The sequence below is a fragment of the Micropterus dolomieu genome, linkage group LG16 (assembly GCF_021292245.1).
Source record: "Micropterus dolomieu isolate WLL.071019.BEF.003 ecotype Adirondacks linkage group LG16, ASM2129224v1, whole genome shotgun sequence".
NCBI classification, from domain to species: domain Eukaryota; kingdom Metazoa; phylum Chordata; class Actinopteri; order Centrarchiformes; family Centrarchidae; genus Micropterus; species Micropterus dolomieu.
In genome coordinates, this window is record NC_060165.1 from 3,886,654 (window position 1) to 3,907,377 (window position 20,724).

The window sequence follows — 20,724 nt, forward strand, 5'->3', positions numbered from 1 at the left end:
TACTCAATGATAAAACGTGAGAGCGAAGTGATAACAGAAAGGCTCGGGACGGATTTAAACACAGACAAGAAATGTGTGTTTCTAATTTGTGCAGGTAAGTTTTAAAAACTTGAGAACATATATATACATAAAACCATCTTGAGGGTGCAAAAGGCAGTATTGTGGTTCAGATAAAATTTCTCTGCCCCCTAGAAATGCACTTCCATAAAGTTGGGGGACATCAAAGACGAAATAAAAACTATGCTCATAATGTAGTCACTGGAGCCTGAGATAGCCAGAGCTGGTGTCTATCTGCTGTTTAGTGCTGAGCAAGTAATGTGCTGAGGAACTCCCCACTGTGACACATCCACCAATGTGTCCCTGAGCAAGATAATTCACCCCTAGTTGCTCCAGAGGTGTAGCAATTATAAGTCGCTTTGGATAAAAGCGTCTGCGTAATGACTAAATGTAATGTAAATGTAACGTACAGTACAGTTTTTCACTAAAAACAACTGCATGCTGCGGCCAAAAACAACGCCATGAGAGCGGTAAGCGTTTACCAAAACAGTGAAGTTGTGGACCGAACAATGAGCTGAAACTCACTATAAAGAGACAGGAGCATCTACAGCTTGTTTCAGACAGAGCTTGAAATGAAGGCCTACATGAGTCAGTATAAGACAGAATGATTTATTGAACTTTGAATCATGCAAAGCTGCCATACAGGAGTTAAAGAACTATAATATAGGACTGGAAAACCTGTATAATAGGTCTCATTTAAAGGAGATGAATCAATGTGTACAGTACAGAAGATATACTTCTTGTTTTTACACTAATTGACATCTGTGTGCCTCAACATTATTATCTGGTCTTTATACTTTTGAAGTTTGAATTTGGACATCTTGTAAGCTAACTAACTTACAGTTGGGCAGTAACGCCTGGCTAAGTAACCTGCTAGAGTAATATCATTACTATTTTCAGTAACAAGTAGTGTAAGGCATTACAATTAAAAATTCAGTACATTGGAGTTACTAATCCCAGCATTGCTCTGTTACTTCGACATTTTTGGCTTGCTGACTGTCTTACCTGGAGTGTGATGGATGGTTGACATCAGTTCCTGTCTCCATGTTCAGTGGAGGAGCATGCGCAACGCCACCATGTACCCACACATACTGAGCCAAAAGTATGGCCGTCTGGGTCAAAACACCAAGCTTTAATGTTTTTTACCAAGCTCACGGTATAAAGTCAAACCCACACGACTTTATTTTTATATACCCGGCACGATCCCTGAGTTTCCAAAACACTGCACGTCAGGCTGAATTTTAAGGAAAATTATACACAGGACATGTAGATTTTGTTAATGTGATGTTTGCTGGTTTTTCCTTTCATTTGTCACCTGTATAGTTTAAGTGAAGTACTGGAACAAACAGAGCACTGGCATGTGATGAAGTCAATCACTGTGGAAAGTATGAGTTAGCTACTGTTAATGTTGAAGCCTCTTAAGGAGAACTTAATGGTAAATAAGTGGAACATGTGGATTTCAATGGGCAGCTCAAGCTTCTGCTCCCACCGTGTTTTTGCCTCCAAGAAATGTGTTCAAAATTCTCTTTGCTGTTATTTTAGGTTGTAAAAATGAGCAAGTGAAAACATGAGTTCTTAAATCCTTTCTCCTCCTTTCTCCCCTTGTCCTCCATCTCTCCTTCTATCCTCTCTACCAGATGTGAAATGAACCAGTAGCTTGTCTGCTGTTGACCAAAAATCCTGTCACTTATTAACTCCAATCATATGAACTTTATCTCTAACGTAGCTGCTGTCAGCTCATGTCCTGATTATTTTTTCCGATGTTTCATTCACATTGTCCCCTGACCCCCATAAGAGTCTATAATGCCATTACTTGTAATCATTGACTTTTCTTTTTTTGGGGGGATTATTGGGTCAGAACAGTTTGGCCGAGGGCATAATAACATGAAGGAGGATGGAAGTGATTTGAAAGAGTTTAAACATAATATACTGAAGAACATATTTTGGAATTTTTTGGTGAATATTTTTAACCATTCCCAGGGGCATTTCAAGTTTTCAAACTGTCATGTGATCACTTTGTGCTGAAAAGTGGTGGGGACATTTAAGGGCTCGGATTAGGGGTGTTGAAACACTTAGCCCACGAGATGTGACACTGCACAAGATTGGGATCATGACAACAAGACAAAAATATTTGAATACCGTTTAGGGGGAAAAAAGCAAAATTTTAAGCATTAGACATTTCATTTCCTGCATTCTGGAGACATTTTCTACCAATTTATGGAGGAAATGTCTTTATTTATATTGAGGGAAACACGAAATTAAGGTGGCAGGTGAGAATTCAGAAAAAAATATAGATTAGAATATAATGCAGTAATCAGTAGCTTTTTTTAGCTTAAGTGACACAGATGTTTCTCCTATATTTACATTGCATTGAAGGTTTTCCTACTGAGTAAACAAACCTTTCTCAAAGCATTTTCATTTGTCATTTAACATTTCTTGGTTCAAGTTTTTTTCTAGAACATTTTTAACAAATGCTTTCCAAAAGGCATGGGTACAACATCAGCCATTTCAAAAGGTGGTGGGGACCCCAGTGTAAATGACACCAATGCATGTGATTCTGTTGTGTAGACCTTTAAGTCCTTTGGGAATGCACGCATACACACTCTTAAATCATACTCCATACTCCATCACTCTACAGTATAGTTCTTTATTTTACAGAGGGAAGGACATTGTCAAATAGTAACATTTTAACTACAGTTAAGACTCTCCTTTCCTAAGGTCATGTTAAAGGAGCAGTGAAAAGGATGAGACAGTCTTTGGTGACATACATATATTAACATACAAAGATAACTTAAATACATAACTTTTTTTAAATAGTTTGTCTAAATATATATATATATATATTCACAGGCAGACACAGACGTTCACATTCATCCTGACGCCACATGGCGTGTATTGACATCTTCAAACTCATTCCCAGACAATTTCAAATGCAACATTTACAAGAGGAACCTCGTCCAACTTTCACAAGTTCATCACAATGAGTGAAATTCAAGAAACTATCAACAAACGTGTTCGCATTAAAGTGCTTTCCTGTGACCCTAAAGGAGATCACGTGATCTTCAAATGGAACTTCAGCAAAAACAAACCTACAAACTGATCTACCTGGATCGACTGTTTTCTAACAAAACCAACAGAAATGTTTTACACACGAACTCTGTATTCTTCTTTGCAATAGAGTGGCATGAAAGCTCTAGATGTTTCCGTGGGGAGGTATCACTGGTCTTGCACAGTTTGCTCACACAACTCAACGTGATGCAACGTCTGACGTCACAAAAACACACTGCAGAAAAACAGACTGGGAGCACAATGCTCCAGAGCACAGATCAAACATAGGAGATAGTTGTCCTGAAAAGCTACGTACAGCAGCTCAAACATGCGCGCACACGTACACATCGTGTGTGTGTGTGTGTGTGTGTGTGTGTGTGTGAACTACTACATTTTAAAAAGTAGAGAAATCCACGAGGGTGTTAGAGCATTTCAAAAGCCTTTTAATGATCTGTCACGAGACATTGATTAGCTCCATTACAGCAGAGAGAATGGCATGTTTGACCTCAGCAAGCCTTTGAACAGATTAGATTTAAGACTAAAGAATCACTCATTATTACCCTGTGACCTCCAGGCTCCCATGATTACAGACAAAAAGGGAGCCAGATTTGGGATGAGAGTGTTGATGAAAAAGAATTAACCCTAAGATACAAAGTAATATCAGAAGGCACAGATGAAGATATAAAAGAAAACATTATTAGATGATGTAGATCACACACTGTAAAGTCATTCGATTTGTCAAGTATTGCCAGGCGTTTGGTGAGTTTAAACTAATGCTCTTAGGAATACCAAACTTTCATGTTTTTCAAATCACTGTCTGCAGCGGTTGGGTGTTTCATAGTGTTGGGTGTTTCTGACAAAAATGTGGGTTTTATAGGTATAGTTGCATTTTTTGGAAACGCTAAGGCCTGTCATTGTTGCATGCTTGACAAGTTTAGCTTGACCTCATTTATTCTCAGACCATCATCCGCCCACCATTTCAGAGACGGACATATATAGAGAGAAAAAACCCGTCAGGGCATGTATTTTGATGGTGCTACTCTATTTTGTGTACATATTTAAAATTGGGCACTCATACACCTAACATTTTGGTTGCTGTGGTCTCTCATTAGAAAGCCACAATGTAACAGTAGAGCGTTTAGACATCGCCTCGGGACTAATTTAAACCCGTTCAAAAAACTACATGTGAACAAGTTGCCAGTGACTGCCAACCATGGATTGTATATAAAGATCCACGTCTCCATTTCTTCGCACTGTAAAAAAAAAAATGAAGCCAAAATACCCCGGATGCAGGCGCTGCCATCTTGCACTGGTGACATAATTTGGAGCTAGAGTCTGCGCATTAGAGATCGGGGTCGGAGGTGCGGTAACAAGGTCCATCTACCCGGCCGACTCGCGAACAGGGTTTAGTTGTCATGACCTGAATACACCTTTTTATTGCATCACAGTTCTAATTCAAACCAAACTTAACAAAAAAAGTACCGCAAACAACAGCATGATAAGAACTACCTAAAATGACAAAAACCATCTTTGGGGAAAATGTATTTGGGTTGACGTGTACTGCAGCCAGCTATCAGGAGGTTTGGCTTCATTTTAGGAGCTGTCATGTCGTCCATCTTTATATACAGTCTATGCTGCCAACAGACGCCAATGAATTTGCCAACGTGTAAGATGTAATTGGAATTTTTTATTTTTATATATATTAATATAATTCCACTGCCACATTTCTTTCCAGGAATAACAATTTGGTTTACTCTGGAAAATGCCTAAAATATGCTGCAATAAGTAAGGAAAATTGTTAGGGGTGCATTCGTGTTGAACTGTCCCCTTTAATATCTGCAAACTTCAAGGCTGCATGTGTGAATATGTGTGGAAGCCACATGCTCTTTATATTTATTGTTGAGTGTGCAGACCATGGGAGGCTCAGGGCCCCCCCTCCCCCGCTGTGGCAGTGCATATGACTGAAGTGATTAGGTCAGGTTTATTAAACCGCTGTCAACCCAAAGTCCTGACTTGCAAGGGGAACTTATGAATCACGTGAAAGGGCTAATATTTCAGACTTGGCCTCTGGTGGGGAAAATGCCAGCAGTGGTGTGACGGAGCTTTGATCCTGGCTCCAAGGTTCACTTTACCACCTACTGTGCACAGGCCACTATAATGCAACATTGAAACTGATCCTTCGGGAAGTCAGTTTCTGTGCAGATTCCTTCAAAGGCACACGATACTGACCCTCTTCTTTTTCATTTTAAGCGTGGATTTCATGTGGTTCAGTCCTAACCTGGAATGCTCTTAAACTCTGGTGTAACCCAAGTGCTGTGGCTGGTTTCAAAAGTAATCTGTGGTCCTGTAACACAAAGTCCTGCTGAGTGACGTATTCCCAGTTCAACTGAAAGCTCATGGAATACTCCGGAGATGTTAGTCTTCATATTGAAATTGCATATGCAGATGTGAAATGACCTGGGAGTTCCAAAGTTGACAAAAGGGGGGGGGGGGGGGGCACAAAAAAAGAGGTAAAAGGGTTTGTTGGGTCATTTACGAGGTCTTTGGGAAGACATTGGTTTTGACAGGGCTCCGGCTCTGAGTGCAGGTTGAAATCCACATTAGGAGCTTAAGTGTTTGATCAATGAGCCCCGGGATAGCCACCAGTGGGGAGGTCATTTGGCAGACAGGACTAGGCCACCGGATGGTGTTGAGGACAAGCATTCATTCTTACATTAACAGGATTAAGATGTCAGACTGAAGCCTCCTGGCTTCTTCTGAGAATTCAGGAGGGCGTAGCAAAAAAGACTTTGACAAGACTTGAACGGACTTCAAAAGGCAAAAGAATGGTGGGAGAATTGGGGGTTTCAAAGATGATTCGGTCAGTCATGATATTTAATCTGAAACCTCAAATCCATCAATCAGCACAAAAAATAGAGGCACAGCAGTCATTTATGAGGAGTATAATTGGCATTTTGAGATAGATAAACAAAAGTTATGGACTACATCAAACTCTAATGCAAAAACTACCAGTAATAGATTAAGAGATAAATAGATGGAGATATAAACAGACTTGCTGTGGGTGTTTGGGGGTTTCAAATAACTCATCCATAACTATAGGGGCTCCTGGGGTTGATGGGGGATGAGTCCTCTCTGCCGCTCTGACCAATGAGCTGATAGAGCCGGTGGCTGAGATTCTGGACTTGGCAGGTTCCCAGGACACAACCCACTCTCATCAGCTGGGCATGGTGGGGGTAGTGGTGACCATTTCGCGACCCCGAGTGGGCATGGCGCCGAGTTCTCAGCACCCTCTGCTCGATCTGCGAAGCCTCAGTGGGTCGTGCCCACGCCAGGCTTGGCGAGGCCATTCTCACTCCTGAAGCTGGTTGATGTCTCAGCCATTTTGGGGATTGGCTTAGGGCTGAAAAGGGGACGACATGTGTCTGGCTTCCTAGCGCTGAGGTTTTATCCTCTCTCTGGTGGATGAGTTTGTTGAGGAGGTCCAACCTGAGGAGAAAAGAGAAATTAGGTGAAAACTTGGTGTGTGAGTATCATAGATTCATTGGGACTGAACCACGTCAAAACTGCATGTCTGACTGAAATATTGATATATATACAGTATTTCGTGTAACATGTTTCAACAGAAACAACAGAGAGGAAAAGAAGGAGAATCAGCAAAGTCAGTACAATTCATCCTTTGAGGACCATGAGTCGGTACAAAATTCCATGGCCATTCAGTAGTTGTTTAGATATTTCAGTCTGGACCAAAGTGGTGGATTGGCCAACCAACTTTGCCATTCCTATCTAACCCAAAACATTTAGTTAAAAAAAAAACTTTAGTCATGCATGCACCTGCCAGCATTGTTACTATAACAACTAATGTTGTAAGGGCACAGGTAATGCAGAAATCTGATTATTCGTACAAAGCAGCTTTAGTAAACAAATCTTTTTTGCCTGTCTGGACACAGCATGGCAACCACCCATGTGTACACCTTGCTCATCTCTTAATGCACTGCCTAAAACAACATGTGCTCTGAGCCTGCCTCGCTTATTACATTATACAATCAAAACCTTGCTGCATTTTAACACCCAGCTGGGTGTGAGCGGTAGCTTTGGGAGATTTAGCCTGGCCAGCCATGTCTCACTGCTGCTGATGGGCTCATTCAAATCTCAGTTGAGAAACAAAACTGATTAGTTAGATTACATCACATCTGAAAATCCATTTACCTCTATTGTACAGGGGTAGAGAAGTAAAACCTGACTAGCAAAACTATCCCTTAACTAGAGTTTTACAAAAAACTCTCTGAGACTGCATGTCAGACTAAATGAGAAGATAAGTTAAGATGGACAGCGTCTGCAGTGTAGTGGACCAGTGGGTACAGGCCGTTCGGCAAACACTCGCCATATGTTCATTGTTTGACAAAGACAGTCACTTCTCACAACTTGAACCTGCAGCTCCTAACTGAACTGTCATCACTGTGTTTGTACAGCACAGTGTGTTAACCCATCACCACCGGCGAAGGTCGAGGAGAAGTAAATAGGACAGTGCTGTTGCACCTGGCAGCCGGTGGATAAATAGGATGAAAATGTTCAGTGTTCGCAATAGCTTTTAATGAGGTTTAACCAAATATATCTTCCATTTGCTTTTCTGAGTCAAAGGAAAAAATCTTCCACTGAATCAGGTTTGGCACTATCTCCTATGTTTGAGAGGCAGAAGCCAGGGTTGATCTAATTATAAAAAGTGCGTTCCACTTGTGAAATGCTGACTTGTGTTATTGCACCGAGAACACTGGGTGCTTACTCAGGGTGAGAGGTTGAGATGTGAGACATCACAGCAGACTGCTGCTCTTAAAGTCTGTGTTGCGGTGGGTTTGAGATTCCCCTGTGAAAAGTGAAGCTTTCGGTTAATTCAACCAGTTCAGCTGCTGACTCTCTGCTGGCAAGTCTTAGCCTGCAGTCGACCTGCTGTCTAACAGTGGCAGTGGCTGAATAAATAGTACACCAAGCCACAGACGGAGGCGAGCCCTATTTCCAGGACAGCCTCGGTGTGCCATGGTGCCACATCACCAAGTTACACCCACCTGGTCTGCAGAGTAAAGCTGCATTTGACCGCACAGGACAGCTATTCACATAAGTCACAAGGCAGCAGCGGTGGCTCAGCACCAAATTCTTCCTTCTTTGTTACAGTTGTTGTAACAAGATAAACAACAAACTGTATACAGTATGTATATTTATTGTATTTGCATAGTGTTTTCACAGTTTTTAAACTTAGACGATTTAAAGTTGGTGGCTTTATGTGATTCCTATTCTGACTTTATTCTTCTACACAAGACAGAACTGTAATCTGTGGTGTTGATGACTCCTCCTTTGTTGCATTTTGGATCCTGGAGGTCAAAAGTTGAAAGTAAGAACAAAAGTGATCCTGTCTAAAGTACTGTGTCCCTGTAAAGAGAATGGCCTCTTTCATTTCAGTTTATAAGGTGCTTTGAGGAGCATTTGATTAACAATCAAATCTGGAATGAAATAAATGACCACACACAAATTGCCAGACAACAAAGCTGGAGCCTTTGGGCCCCACAGGGTCTGGAACCCTGGGTCATTTGCCCACTTTTGGTAATCTAGCTTTGTTTATACAGCATATGAGATTAGTTTTAAAGCCTGTAGAAAACAGACTGGTTAGAGTACCTGAGTACCTGGTAAACATGGTGCACTTAGCTAATTGTTTTGTTTGAGAAGAAGACTAACACATAAGTGCACAGGAATGAGGTCTGCGTTTTGTTCAGCTCACCATCACTCTGGAGAGCTGCTGAGAACAAGCTTCATCTCAATGCTTGTTCTCCCTAACAACTATTTTACACCATTCTAACACAAACCTTTCAACCCCCGTGCAGTATTGGATTTTGCAGGTCTACATTTTATCCTCCAATTCACTGGAAACCAAATGGCGAGTAAAGACATCATCTATCATATCATATTTTATGTTAATGGCTGTGTGAAGTATGCATAATGGAGGACAAAGCCAAGGCCAAGCCCTGAGTCAGCCTGCCCAAGAAGCAGCTCAAGGTGCATCCTCTTCATAAAGACTTTGAACTGCCATGCTTTTTCTTCCAGACGTTAAAAGAATCTTGTAGAACTCTTTCACTTTGTCACATTTGATCTCACAAGACAGGCTAATTTGGCTATTCGGAGCGTAATCCCACAGCTCGACTGAGCTACTTTGTCTTTAATTCGTCAGCCCGATGTGCTTTCGATGCCTTGCATGGTCTCAGCGTAAGAGCTTTAAATCTAAAATTCCTTTTGACTAAAGATGATTTTTTTTAAGGATTATACAGTTCGACAAAAGGCCAAACCGATTCCTTGTGCTGCCTTGTTTGGTTTTTCTTCTGTATTAACCTCACAGCATTGCTGACGAGGCGAGGAAACAAAGCTGGAGTCTTTTTTGCGGTAAAAGTTTGAAGACGGGCATATTGGCTCGTATTTTCAGAAGTCTCTCCTGGAAGGCTTTCACAGTGTTGCGCTCTGTTGTGGACATGGAAAGTGAGAGAAATGATCACTGCATGAAGTGGGCGGGAACATTCATTTGTAATCTCCAACTAGGTAACACTGGGGAGATTGTAGTAATAAGAAGCGGGACAAAAATAAAGGAAAGGTGATTCATGTCACAGGAAACACTGGTCCTACTTGTTCAGGAGCAGTTCTGCTTTCATAATCTCCTTAGTGGGATGTGACTTACTTCATCCGAACTGAACTGGACATCAAGCTTGCAGTACAGCCAGTAAATTACACAGATGGACAGGATGCCAAGTTAAAAAATATATGTCTGCTCTGAAACCACATCATTGCGATGCGAGTAGACAAAACATCTGCAGTCACAACATCCCAGCAGGTTTTCTCTCTGCTTAGAAGCCGCCTTTGTTATATATATACGTGTGTGTGTGTGTGTGTGTGTGTGTGTGTGTGTACGTGTAGTATACATTAATGCCTCCGCAATGGCGTGGCTTTCTGTGTTTAGTAGAAACCTGCTCTTTAAGGATGTGGAGGGTGGAATTTAAGTCTTAGCCATTAATCCACAGTGGAATTCCTTGCCTGCCTGGTCGCAGTTCCTCCTCACTCTATTCAATTCATGGCCTGGGATTGGTCAGACTGACCCCCATGGAGCCATACCACTGATATTTAAACCGTACATCTCTAGCCAAAATTCCAGTTCACAACATGCTATGAATTAAAGAAGACATATGAGAAGGGGCTTCTCTTGAGATGATTTACAGCAGAGGCAATCCTGGTTTCAATCATTCTACAAGCATAAAAGTAGTTTTCTGAGATAGCTATACAGAGAGTAATGTTCTTGCTGTCCCTTGATAAGGCGTAAACATGTCAGAATTTAGATAGCAAATCAAGAGGAAGGAACCAAAGCCGACCGCATGTTCAACAAACATCAACAAGGCAGGAAGCCACCCTGTGTGAGATGAATTCAGTCAGTTTCTCAGGTAAATATTAGGTTAAGAGTATCTACGTTGGAAGTCTGAACCCCTCGCTGCTCAAATGTATGCTGACAAGACGGGGTTAATGATTTTACAAATCGTTCGGGGGAAAACATGACTTTATTTGACCTTGAAAAAGTTTGGACAAACTTGCGTCCATAAGAGACCGATTTGTCGTGTCATCGTACCCCGGTCCAACTGGAGCAGAGGCAGAATGTGCTGATGTAAGAAACCGCAAATCAGCTTTGCATGTCCTCCGTCTCGAAGCACTGAGCTATTTCCCACTTCTGGAATCTGTACTGCTAAGCCGCTTCGATGCCAAGGCCATATTTAACTTGTTGTTTGGCTGCAGAACGCTGGCTATTTTTCCTTACACAAGACGTTATCTAAAACGACAATATAGGGTATGTGTTGCGTGTGATCTCAGGAACATGCAATTTCTCCTTGTTTAGAAAGCGCCCGTCAGGCATTGTTATAGCGTCCAAGTGGGAGTAGTCTGTTATTATCATGCTGTCAGCATTTGATGGTAACAGAACAGGATGTGCTCTACGTTGTTAAGAGGGAGAAATAACTGCCTAGTAAAAGACAGACAGGACATTTACTGGAGAAGTGTGAAATGGTAAATGGAACTACATGTAACATTCACCCCATTCAAGCGATGGCAGGTGCTTCCATGAAGGTTGCCAACTGCTCATCAGAAAGAAACTAATCATTCACACACCGATGGCACAACCTTTGAGAGCCATTTGGGTTTCAGAAGCTAATCTCTGGCTGATCCCTGGCTTCTCCCAGCCGGGGGGGAGCTAGATCTTCCAATTAGCGGGCCACCCGTTCTACCTCTAAGCCACAGCTGCAGGAAAATTGACGGGGAAGGGAAATCCATCACTATCTTGTCAGAGTGAAATATATTTGTATAGCCTGTGATCATCAACATCAAATTACCCTACTCTAATGAAGATAGGCAGATAAAGGTATTCGCATTGCAATTCTCGTCATTTTGAACATTACTCTGCATTAGATTACATTTTACTGCGGGGTTTACAGGGGTTTACAGCGCTGGGCAGGTGCAGTGAAGGAGGCCGGAGCAGCACACACACACACACACACACACACACAGAGGATACAGGAGCCTCCCTTTATTTCAGTCCGGCTTCAACAGCAGGTGTTCACCATTCACACACTTTGACACACACACAAGCAAGAGATGGCGGAAGGAAAATGTCACTCCCAGATCTTCTTACACTGTTACATTACCAGTATTAGATGTTAAGTGCTTCCTTGCTTTTCTTTCAACCCCCTTCACTCCTGCCTCGCTGTAGCATCTGACACTTCACTGAACGTGGGTAATTTTTTTTTGTATTTTACCTGATGATTGTGAATGATGGTTTTATTGAGGAGAAAGAGAATCATTAAGAAATCCGTAAGATTTTTTTTCATTCATTTGGAATGTGTTTTCTTATTGACAAACCTCTCCTCCTGCCACATCAAATTAATTAAATTATATTCCTTTACTACTGTGTTATCAAGCAGAGCTACTGAAAATATTTCACACTTTTATCATCAGAAACACCAACAAGAGGGGAGCCCCAGTCAGTAGCCTAATGGTCAAGATGCATACCACATAATGGTTATGTGACTCCCGGGACCCTTATTGTATGTCATACCCCTCTCTCTCTACATGTTTCTATATTCACTGTACACGTGTTTTAGCATTTGTGTTACACTGTGTGTGAGGTTTTTTGATACTTTTGATATGATTGATGCTTGTAATAAAGATAAAGTTTCAACATTTGAACAAACTCTGTAGGCCTTTATCTCATTCTATTCTTTAAAAGTGAAGCCGAGGCTGTGCTAGGATTAGTGTGGCCTATTTCTCTGGAGTTTTGAGGGTGCACCCATAGCCATATCACAGGCTACCTTGTAAACTTAGTGTTCACCTAGGCTACTTTAATGATCCCAAATCACAAATGGTACCAAATGTCTGCAGATGAACATAGTGGCAAAGACTATACCTGGTTCGGTACCCGTTACGTCAACAAATAGGGTTGGTCCACAAAATTAGCGGTCTGGTGGTTTGGCCTGGGGGTGGAGTCATATCCCCGGCCTGAATTATGTGCCAGTCCGTCCCTGACCACCACAATGTCCCTGGGACCCATGTCACAAAAGCAATTTGCGAGCTCTGCCTGCATGCAGATCACAAATGGTGCCAGTGTCCCGGTTCACTGTGACTGTCACTTGCAAATTATGGATACAATTTCCATTTCTATTCCTACAGGTCGACATTAGCAGATTGCTGAAATGGGCTTCTGCTCTTTGATCAGTCACAACTTGAAGATGTTGCATAGACAAGATGGATTGTAAAGGAAATTCATATAGGTCTTCAGGGACTCCATGCCATTGCCTTTATTCAGGCCCTCCACATCCCATCATTGAGGCTCCCTCCCTCCCAGTGTTGACATTGGGTCAGCAGCTGTGGATCCACAATCCACCAGGAGGGGGCATTCACACACCGATTCCAAATTTGTCACTACTCCTCAACAACACAACTCCATACAAGTATTGCCTCATTGGCAGGCCTCCCTCACACATCAAAATGAGTAGACTGCACTGTATGTGTGTTGGACTGTAAGTAATCAAACTGCTTGTTGTTGTACTGTCGCCTAATGGTTTTTGTGGGGCTTTTGCGATTAAAAGTTCTGCCACTTAAGAGGTGGAAAAGTACAGGTGCCACGCAGTGCCTAACAAGATCTTACAATGGTCCATGCTGGTATTTCTGGCGGCGCTATTCACAGAGAGAAACTGGGTTTCACACCTCAGACATAAGAGTTTTCCATACAGAATCACAGGGAGATTAAACCAAACAAAGCTTCTACTGAAAATAGTTACTCATGAGGGCTGTTGGGATCAAGTGGTGGAGAAAGAAGAAGAAGAAGAAGAAGCAGACAAGAAGCACAGACTCCTCCTTCTGAGAATAAGAAAACTAACACAGAGAATGCAGATTAACTGATCAACAGTGATGTCAATAAACTGACTTGCACAGTCACATCAACTGTAGATCTACAAAGGTTCAGGGCAGAGATACAAAACTCAATTTCACTCTATAGCTTGTTATATTGTGACAATAAACCTACCTACCTAGATCTACAGTTAGATGTGGAATGCAGGGCAAATTACGCCTTTTAACGTTTTTATATACAGTCTATGGTTTAAACTCACATCATGGTCATTTACTAACAGCCTACTTTACTAACAAGAGCGATAACCTACCATAGGAAATAAAACTATAAAACATTAAAGTCACCAAACATGCCACTGTTACACAAAGGCTGTTATAATGTTATATAAATCAAATGGATTTTCGTCTGTTTCACAACTTTTTAATGTTTTAAAAAGTTCTGATTTCTTTGAATTTGAAATGCCTCACACTGCCACATGTTCAACAGCTGATCTGCTCTCCCGCAGGGCTTATCTCAAGGAGAGAGAAAGTGTTCACGGCAGAGACCTTGCATTCTGGTGTGCACTATCTGCGCGACACAACAATACAACACTTTCCCTTTTACACGCAGTAAACCTGGTGGGGTTTATTACACAGGCTACGGGCCAAATGATCCAGCCTGCAAGTTGCAGTTCCAGCAGCTGAATAAAGTGAACAAATAATAATCTCAAACAATAAGTTAGAGGAAAGGTGGCACCTTTAGGAATGCTATTGTTAGGCTTCATTTGTTTTCAGTCGTTAGTTCTGCGTCCACTGGAAAATATATGAAAAACGCTTTGTAGTGTTTTAATAGGCTATTGTCATTTATAAAAAACACATTCAACACATCATTTAACATCTAATGACGTCATTATAGCTAATATACATTTGCTAATGAATATAACATTGCGCTTTCACCCCGAACCAAGCAGGGCAAACTGGTCAGGTGCATGGCGCAAACCAGACGCAATAATATATTAATTAACTGTAATGCGGCTCCAGGTGCGTGATATGCTTTAAAAGTGCGATTCAGCCAATCAGAAGCCAGGAGGTATGTAATGCTTGATAAAGGAGGAACCAAATAATTCGCGTGTCCTACCTGCTGCTGCTGCTGGGACGCTCCTCAGCCGGTAAAGCCAGCAGCTGCTGGAGGGAAACCAGGCTGATGCAATACACAGTGAGCGGGAGAAGGGACCTCATCTCCGGGTCAACTTTCACTTTACGCCCTCTCTGGGAAGGAGGGCGCGACCACACGGACCGGGCAAAGTTTAAATCCCAAGGGTGGGAAAAAAATAAATAGGCAAAAATAAAAAATAAATATTAAGGAAAAACTGAAAAAAATGCTCCCAAAAGCTGGATGTTGGCTTCAGATATCCACGCTTGGCAGTGGGGAGTGTAGATAAACCTTTGGAGAAAGCAAAAGTAATACTAAATGATCAATGGATCAAACTAACAGAAAAGAGAGCCGGTGAAAGTGCGTCTCATGATTTTACTCTCATTTCATTCATTTAGACCCTTCACTTGATGAGAAACTTCCCAACCACACTTTATGGATTAAAATATCCCCAGCTTCATCATCTTCATCTTCATCAAAACGTCTGCTTATAAACCTCTTTATAAGCTTTATAACACTAAAAGTATGCACCAGAGGAAGACTTTACATTCTTCTAAAGAAAATGCCAAAGTATGCAACCTCAATCCATTATGCAAATACTTTTATAAGCTGTTACATTTTATGAATAAACCTAGTCATAACATAAGTAAAGAGAAGTCTTACCTTCTTGGTATTTTTGTCGCAGAATCTGGGCTTACTTAGTTGTGCTGGGGGGTTTTTCCCATGAAACCAAACGTGTTGGTCAAGATCAAGTTCTCCAGTGTGAAGCTGAGCGCCTGGTAACATTGTGGGTTTAAATACTGAGTGGGCGGAGTTCACTGACTCAATTTTGAAGGCAAAGGTGCTGTAACATTATCATCTCTCATTACATCTCTGCTTTGATGTGGGTGTTACGTGCAGTTGCTTGTGTATATGGCTAATTAGGCTCATATATACCCATGAAAAAAAGGACTATGGGATCTTCTATTCTATTAATAGCTACACTTTATCACAGAAAATCTACAAACCCCAAGATGCTGCTGAAGTTGCTTATATAAAAAGTATGTTAGGTTTATTATTAAATAAGTATTAAGCAGTTTAAAGTATAAGGAGCATTATTAAATCATTGGAGTGACATCTTTGCAAATTAAGTAATGTAGCATTAAGATGACTGTAAAATCACTTTTAAGCAGCACAGCATCATAGGTCCCATTACAACACTATAAGTCCCTACAAGAACATTGCTGAGCCCAGGATGCTAAGGATGCTCGTCAGTATAAACTTACTACTCAACACAAAGTATTTCACGCTATCTTAATCCACCACATACATACTCCGGGAAAAAAAGCCCACATTTTCATGAATTTCTTCAGCAGTTTGTCTTCCTGACCAAACCCTTCCTCGTATCTCTTATCATTGCTGTCAGCCAAGTGTGTAAGACAGATAGGAACAAGTCCAGGAATCTTCGCAGAGTCCCCAGAACATTTCATCAAGTCACACCTCAAGCATCACTGACATCCTGTGCCAAATATTACCACTTACTTAAAAGCTCCTGGAAGGAAACAGACTAGCATGTCAATGACTCATTATCAGGGAGCTGTAAATCGTAAAAGTATGAAAAAATGTAAATCATTACTCCAGTGACTCCATCGCTACAGGTGCGTTTTGAAATCTCTTACAGATATGGGCAGATTGAACACTGGCCTGAACATGCATCTTTCAACCGAGATGAAGCCCACGCAGCTTATTTCACCTCATTAGAGAGGATCTTTGTACAGAAGGTCCCTCCTTTCTTTCTAACTCAACTGACCGATGCAGCAACACACCACTTAATACATACACCTGATCCTGCCTCAAATGCGGTTATGCAACATTCATTTCCAAGAAAGCATGTCGAGTGGAGTGTTGAGTGGACGCCTTTCCCGGTACTGGAAAGACACTGTGCATCCATCCATGTATGAGAGAAATAAAAACAGAGGTAGGACAAGCAAAACAGAGACTCCATGGGGAATGTAAGGATGTGATGTCTGTTATTCGTCTTTTTGCTGGTGCAAGTTGTACATTTAAATAAACAGCAGGCCTGCCACAGAAAAAAACTGCACATGTGCTAGATGTTAAAGCGTGATTTTCAATGTAGCCCCAGTTTGGGCCTCTTACATATTATTATGTATATCTTTTATCATTACATTTGAGTAGCTCATGCTAAGCACCAGGAGGTCATTCAGCTGCACCTCTAACCATTCTGAAGCCACTTCCAGAATTCTCAAAAAAACTTCTAACCATCTGGTAAAAATGTTCTGTCTGTCGCATGATAGCAAAAATATTTTTAACCTGTTATCTCAAGTTACTAGGCAAATGGAAATGACATACTGTTTGTCCTAGCTGTCTTTGTAAAACACAACCACATTTTTAACACATTATTATTTTGTATGAAATGATCAAATATTAGAAAATAACGTCAACATTTACAAATGAATGTTGTACAAGTTGAGCAAGGACTGTCATTGTCATTTCTGGTATTCAAAATAGTGAGTTAAGATTTTGTTGGTGTCTTATAAAGAGAGTGAGGACATATGCCATGCCTGGCTACCTGTATTAGAAAATACATCTGCAATTTGGGAGATAGGTAAAACTTTTGTTCTTTTTTGTCATCCTTAAGATGGTTAGAAAGGCTTTGGATTTTCCTGGAAATATCTTCAGAACAGCAGTAAGGTTTGGGTGGTTTTCAAAAAGAACTTGCTAAAAGAGCTCTTGCTTGTGCATTGTTTAAGGTTTTTTTTTTTCTTCCTATGTATTAACGAGGTAATTCTTAATTGCATCATGTAATCTCTATATCCAGAAGCTAGAGAAGGAATTTGAAATCAGTAAATGGACAGTGAACTAAATTGTCAACCCAACTATCAGCTTTTGTGTCAGTCCTGCTGTCCAGAAACTTTGTGATAACCTTCAGCAAGAAGAAATCAATCAAAGCAAAGGCACAAAGCTCAGTCTCCACACCTGCTGTCATTTAACTACTCTAAAGCAATAAACATCACAAATCCATGATGTTCAACAGTGAGATGATGCTAGGAGTATTATGAATTCCTCACAGTTCTGTGTACTTTACTGTATACTTATTGCCAACCTAGGATTTTAGTGCTACGTGATCCCTGCCTGTGAATTGTTGCGTGAGAGATATTCGCTCAGACAGATTTGTCAGTGATAGTTGCCAACTTCTCACCTCCCGCTATCAACTTACAGCTCGGCTCTGATCGGGCCTTTCTTTGATCGTCTCGTGTAGTTTCTCACTCGTTATAATACCATCAGAGTTAGTGCTACAGCATGAGCGGCGGGTGACACGCTAATCCAGGTTTGGATTTAACAAAAGAATCCTTCTAGTCATTGGTTTGGCTTCAGTTTCACAAACCAATTTGGGTTATGTTACCAAGCCATCACCTTCCTTTTTGTGTTGTTAAAAATTAAGTTAACACCATGATGATCACAGCAGTGTTGTCAGGTGAGTTTTGTTCTGACCTTTGACTCTCTGCCTTAAGTTAGAGTTGATTCATTCATAGTAAATATTGCATATTGCCCTTCACCCACAGCCCAAAGCGGTCACTATTGATTTGGCTGTGATGACACTGTGATTCATGAAACATTTCCACAAAACAGAACAGCTGATAGTACCTCAGTTATCACTCAGACTTGGCTGTGGAAACAGGTCACTTCTTCGCTGATTCTCACCAGTTTATGTAAGAGTTCTCTGGCATGTGGCGGCAGCCAGTGAATCGGTTCCCGCTGGGCTCTGAACCTCGCCGGCGAGTTTGATCTCTCATTCGTGCACTGGTTTTACTTTTGTTTTAGGCGGCAATTAGTGAACATGAGTACGCACTCTGTAGAGCTGGCACAGGACAGTTTTAAACTAGCCTCCATCTGAGGCTTTGAAATTCGCCGGGAAAGGAAAAGTTTGGGGGACGTAGTCAACTGATCAAAGAGCAGAGGGACCTTTGTGCTGTGTTCTCTGTCTTGTCTTTGATAATGTGAATCTTTGAATGGGAGACTGGGGCCTGCTTTAAAGGTTGCACATAAGCAGTGTCGCCTCATTGGGCATGATAAAGGCATCCACTGACCACAGGAAAGTACAGCATGTTGCATGTTGCTGTTCATGCTGTTGGTCAAGTTTCCGCTTCTGAGCTTGTCATTTGAATGATGAGCTGTCAGTCTTAAGTCAGCATCTCACCTAACATAACAGGTATCCATGAAGCCAAAAGAGCTGCTGAGAAAATCAAATCATAAAGATATTGTTTATTTTACAAAAAAAACCATCCCAGTAATTTCCTAAAACACCTGGGCACTGTAGTTTTGAACAAACCTAACTCAAACAGGAAGAAACGTGCATTTGTTTGGAACTATTTTCAGCGGTGGATTAATACACATTTGATAGTGAGTGCTGCATATGTGGAATTAAGTCAACGTAAAGTACAGTGCATGTTGTGTTGATGACAGTGAAGGAACATATCACCCAGTGAAACAGCGTGGCCCACAGATGTGTTATTGAAAAAAAAAGGCAATCTTAACTCAAGGTTCACTCAACGGCCTTTTCTAAATATTTCCATGGAATCGTATGGATAGTGTTGGAATAAAAAAAACTTGGTACTAAGTATGGAATTTCAGTTTCATGTTGACAACTAAGCCAAGGAAAAACCCTGGGAAGGAAGCCTTGATTTTCTTTTGGTCAAACTGTTGATAGCTTCTGTGGATTATCCAGAGTAATCTGCACACTTTTTCCAGAAAAAAGATGTTGCGGTTGAATATTTCTGCTGTGTTTGTCACTGCTATGAGCCCCACAAATTAAATTTTATTCACCTCAGTTGTGTAGGGGCGGAAGCAGAAATCTCAGAGACACAAATCTCAACAACTGGACAGATGAAACCAAAACTATCCGCATGGCTAGATGCCACTATTTTTGTTTTCACAATTTCAGAGAACCAACCCTCTCGTTTTTACAGGTTCAGCATGTGTGGACATTTGTGCTTTGTGTTTTGTTGTTTTTCAGCTTGATGCTGAAGTGTCCTGGCTCAGAATAGAGCTGGTTTATGATACACAACAAATTAATCATCCCAGCAGAGCTAATGTGATCTTCAGTGGCTGAGCTGAAGGACTCATATACAAACACAGAACACCTGGGGGTTTGAGGAGCACTGTTTTTGAGGAAGCTACCAGCTTATGTATCTAAACAACAGCTCGTCCTGACTGCATATTTTTCCTTCCTCGCAGCACTTGATCTGGCTGAAAAGTGAATGTTTGCTCAGGTCTCATGGCTAGTGATACTAGAGTGTTGCATTGCCAGCATCTTAACAGAGCTTTCTGTCCTGTACTGTTTCTTACTCCCTTGCTGACTATTAAAAAACACCTTTTACATTAATATTTCTAACATTTTAGCAAGACCACACCTTAGGATCACCCTTCCACTTGCGCAAATAAGTGTCACAGTCAGAGATAACTGACATAAAAATGCATCTTTTCTGATGTGACCAGAATTTCTGAGTCAATATGTATGTTGTTTTGATTTCTCTTTAAGAGTTCAATAACTGAGTGAGGTGTATTCCATTAAGTGCCACATGGTAGTCTAATGATTGCTGCCCCCTAGTGAACATCATGTTACATCAACAGAATACACTGTGCAGCTGCTCCGGATGAGAGTTAATCAGTTATGATGCTTCCCATGAGGACTGGCCTGAGTTAACCTCCCAAATACAAAACAATATAATTTATCAGTATAACAAAAATAAACACACAAGGGCGCTGTCTATCATTTTAAAATAACTGTTTCACAAGTCACCCTAAGAAGAATCAGTTTGCAGACATTTTCCCACTGTCCAGCTTTTAGCATCCTCTTGGCTGCTTCAGTAAATTTTGTTTACATTGCTTGTTTGAGATGGTGCGCAACCGAGTTTGTTTGAACGGCTTGTTGTCTCTGTCCGAGCCCTCTCACAGTCAAGTTTGTTTGACATGGCTGCTCACCAGTGTGTGTGTGTGTGTGGGTGGAGGCCTCGGAGGAGGGAGCAGAGGGGACAGTGTCCTGCCAGTTTTCGGGACAAATGAGGATTGGA

At 41.3% G+C, this 20,724-nt stretch overlaps 1 protein-coding gene across 1 annotated transcript; it reads right to left on the bottom strand.

Annotated features, from left to right (window-relative positions):
• Nucleotides 1-2,690: 2,690 nt before the first annotated feature.
• Nucleotides 2,691-15,405, bottom strand: adm2a (adrenomedullin 2a). Its single transcript, XM_046072382.1, has 3 exons — nt 15,317-15,405; nt 14,639-14,944; nt 2,691-6,591 (listed from the first exon to the last, which is right to left on the bottom strand). Exons 2-3 carry the CDS (start codon nt 14,737-14,739, stop codon nt 6,189-6,191), a joined length of 504 nt encoding a protein of 167 aa, XP_045928338.1. The 5' UTR covers nt 14,740-14,944; nt 15,317-15,405; the 3' UTR covers nt 2,691-6,188.
• Between the last annotated feature and the right edge of the window lie 5,319 nt (nt 15,406-20,724).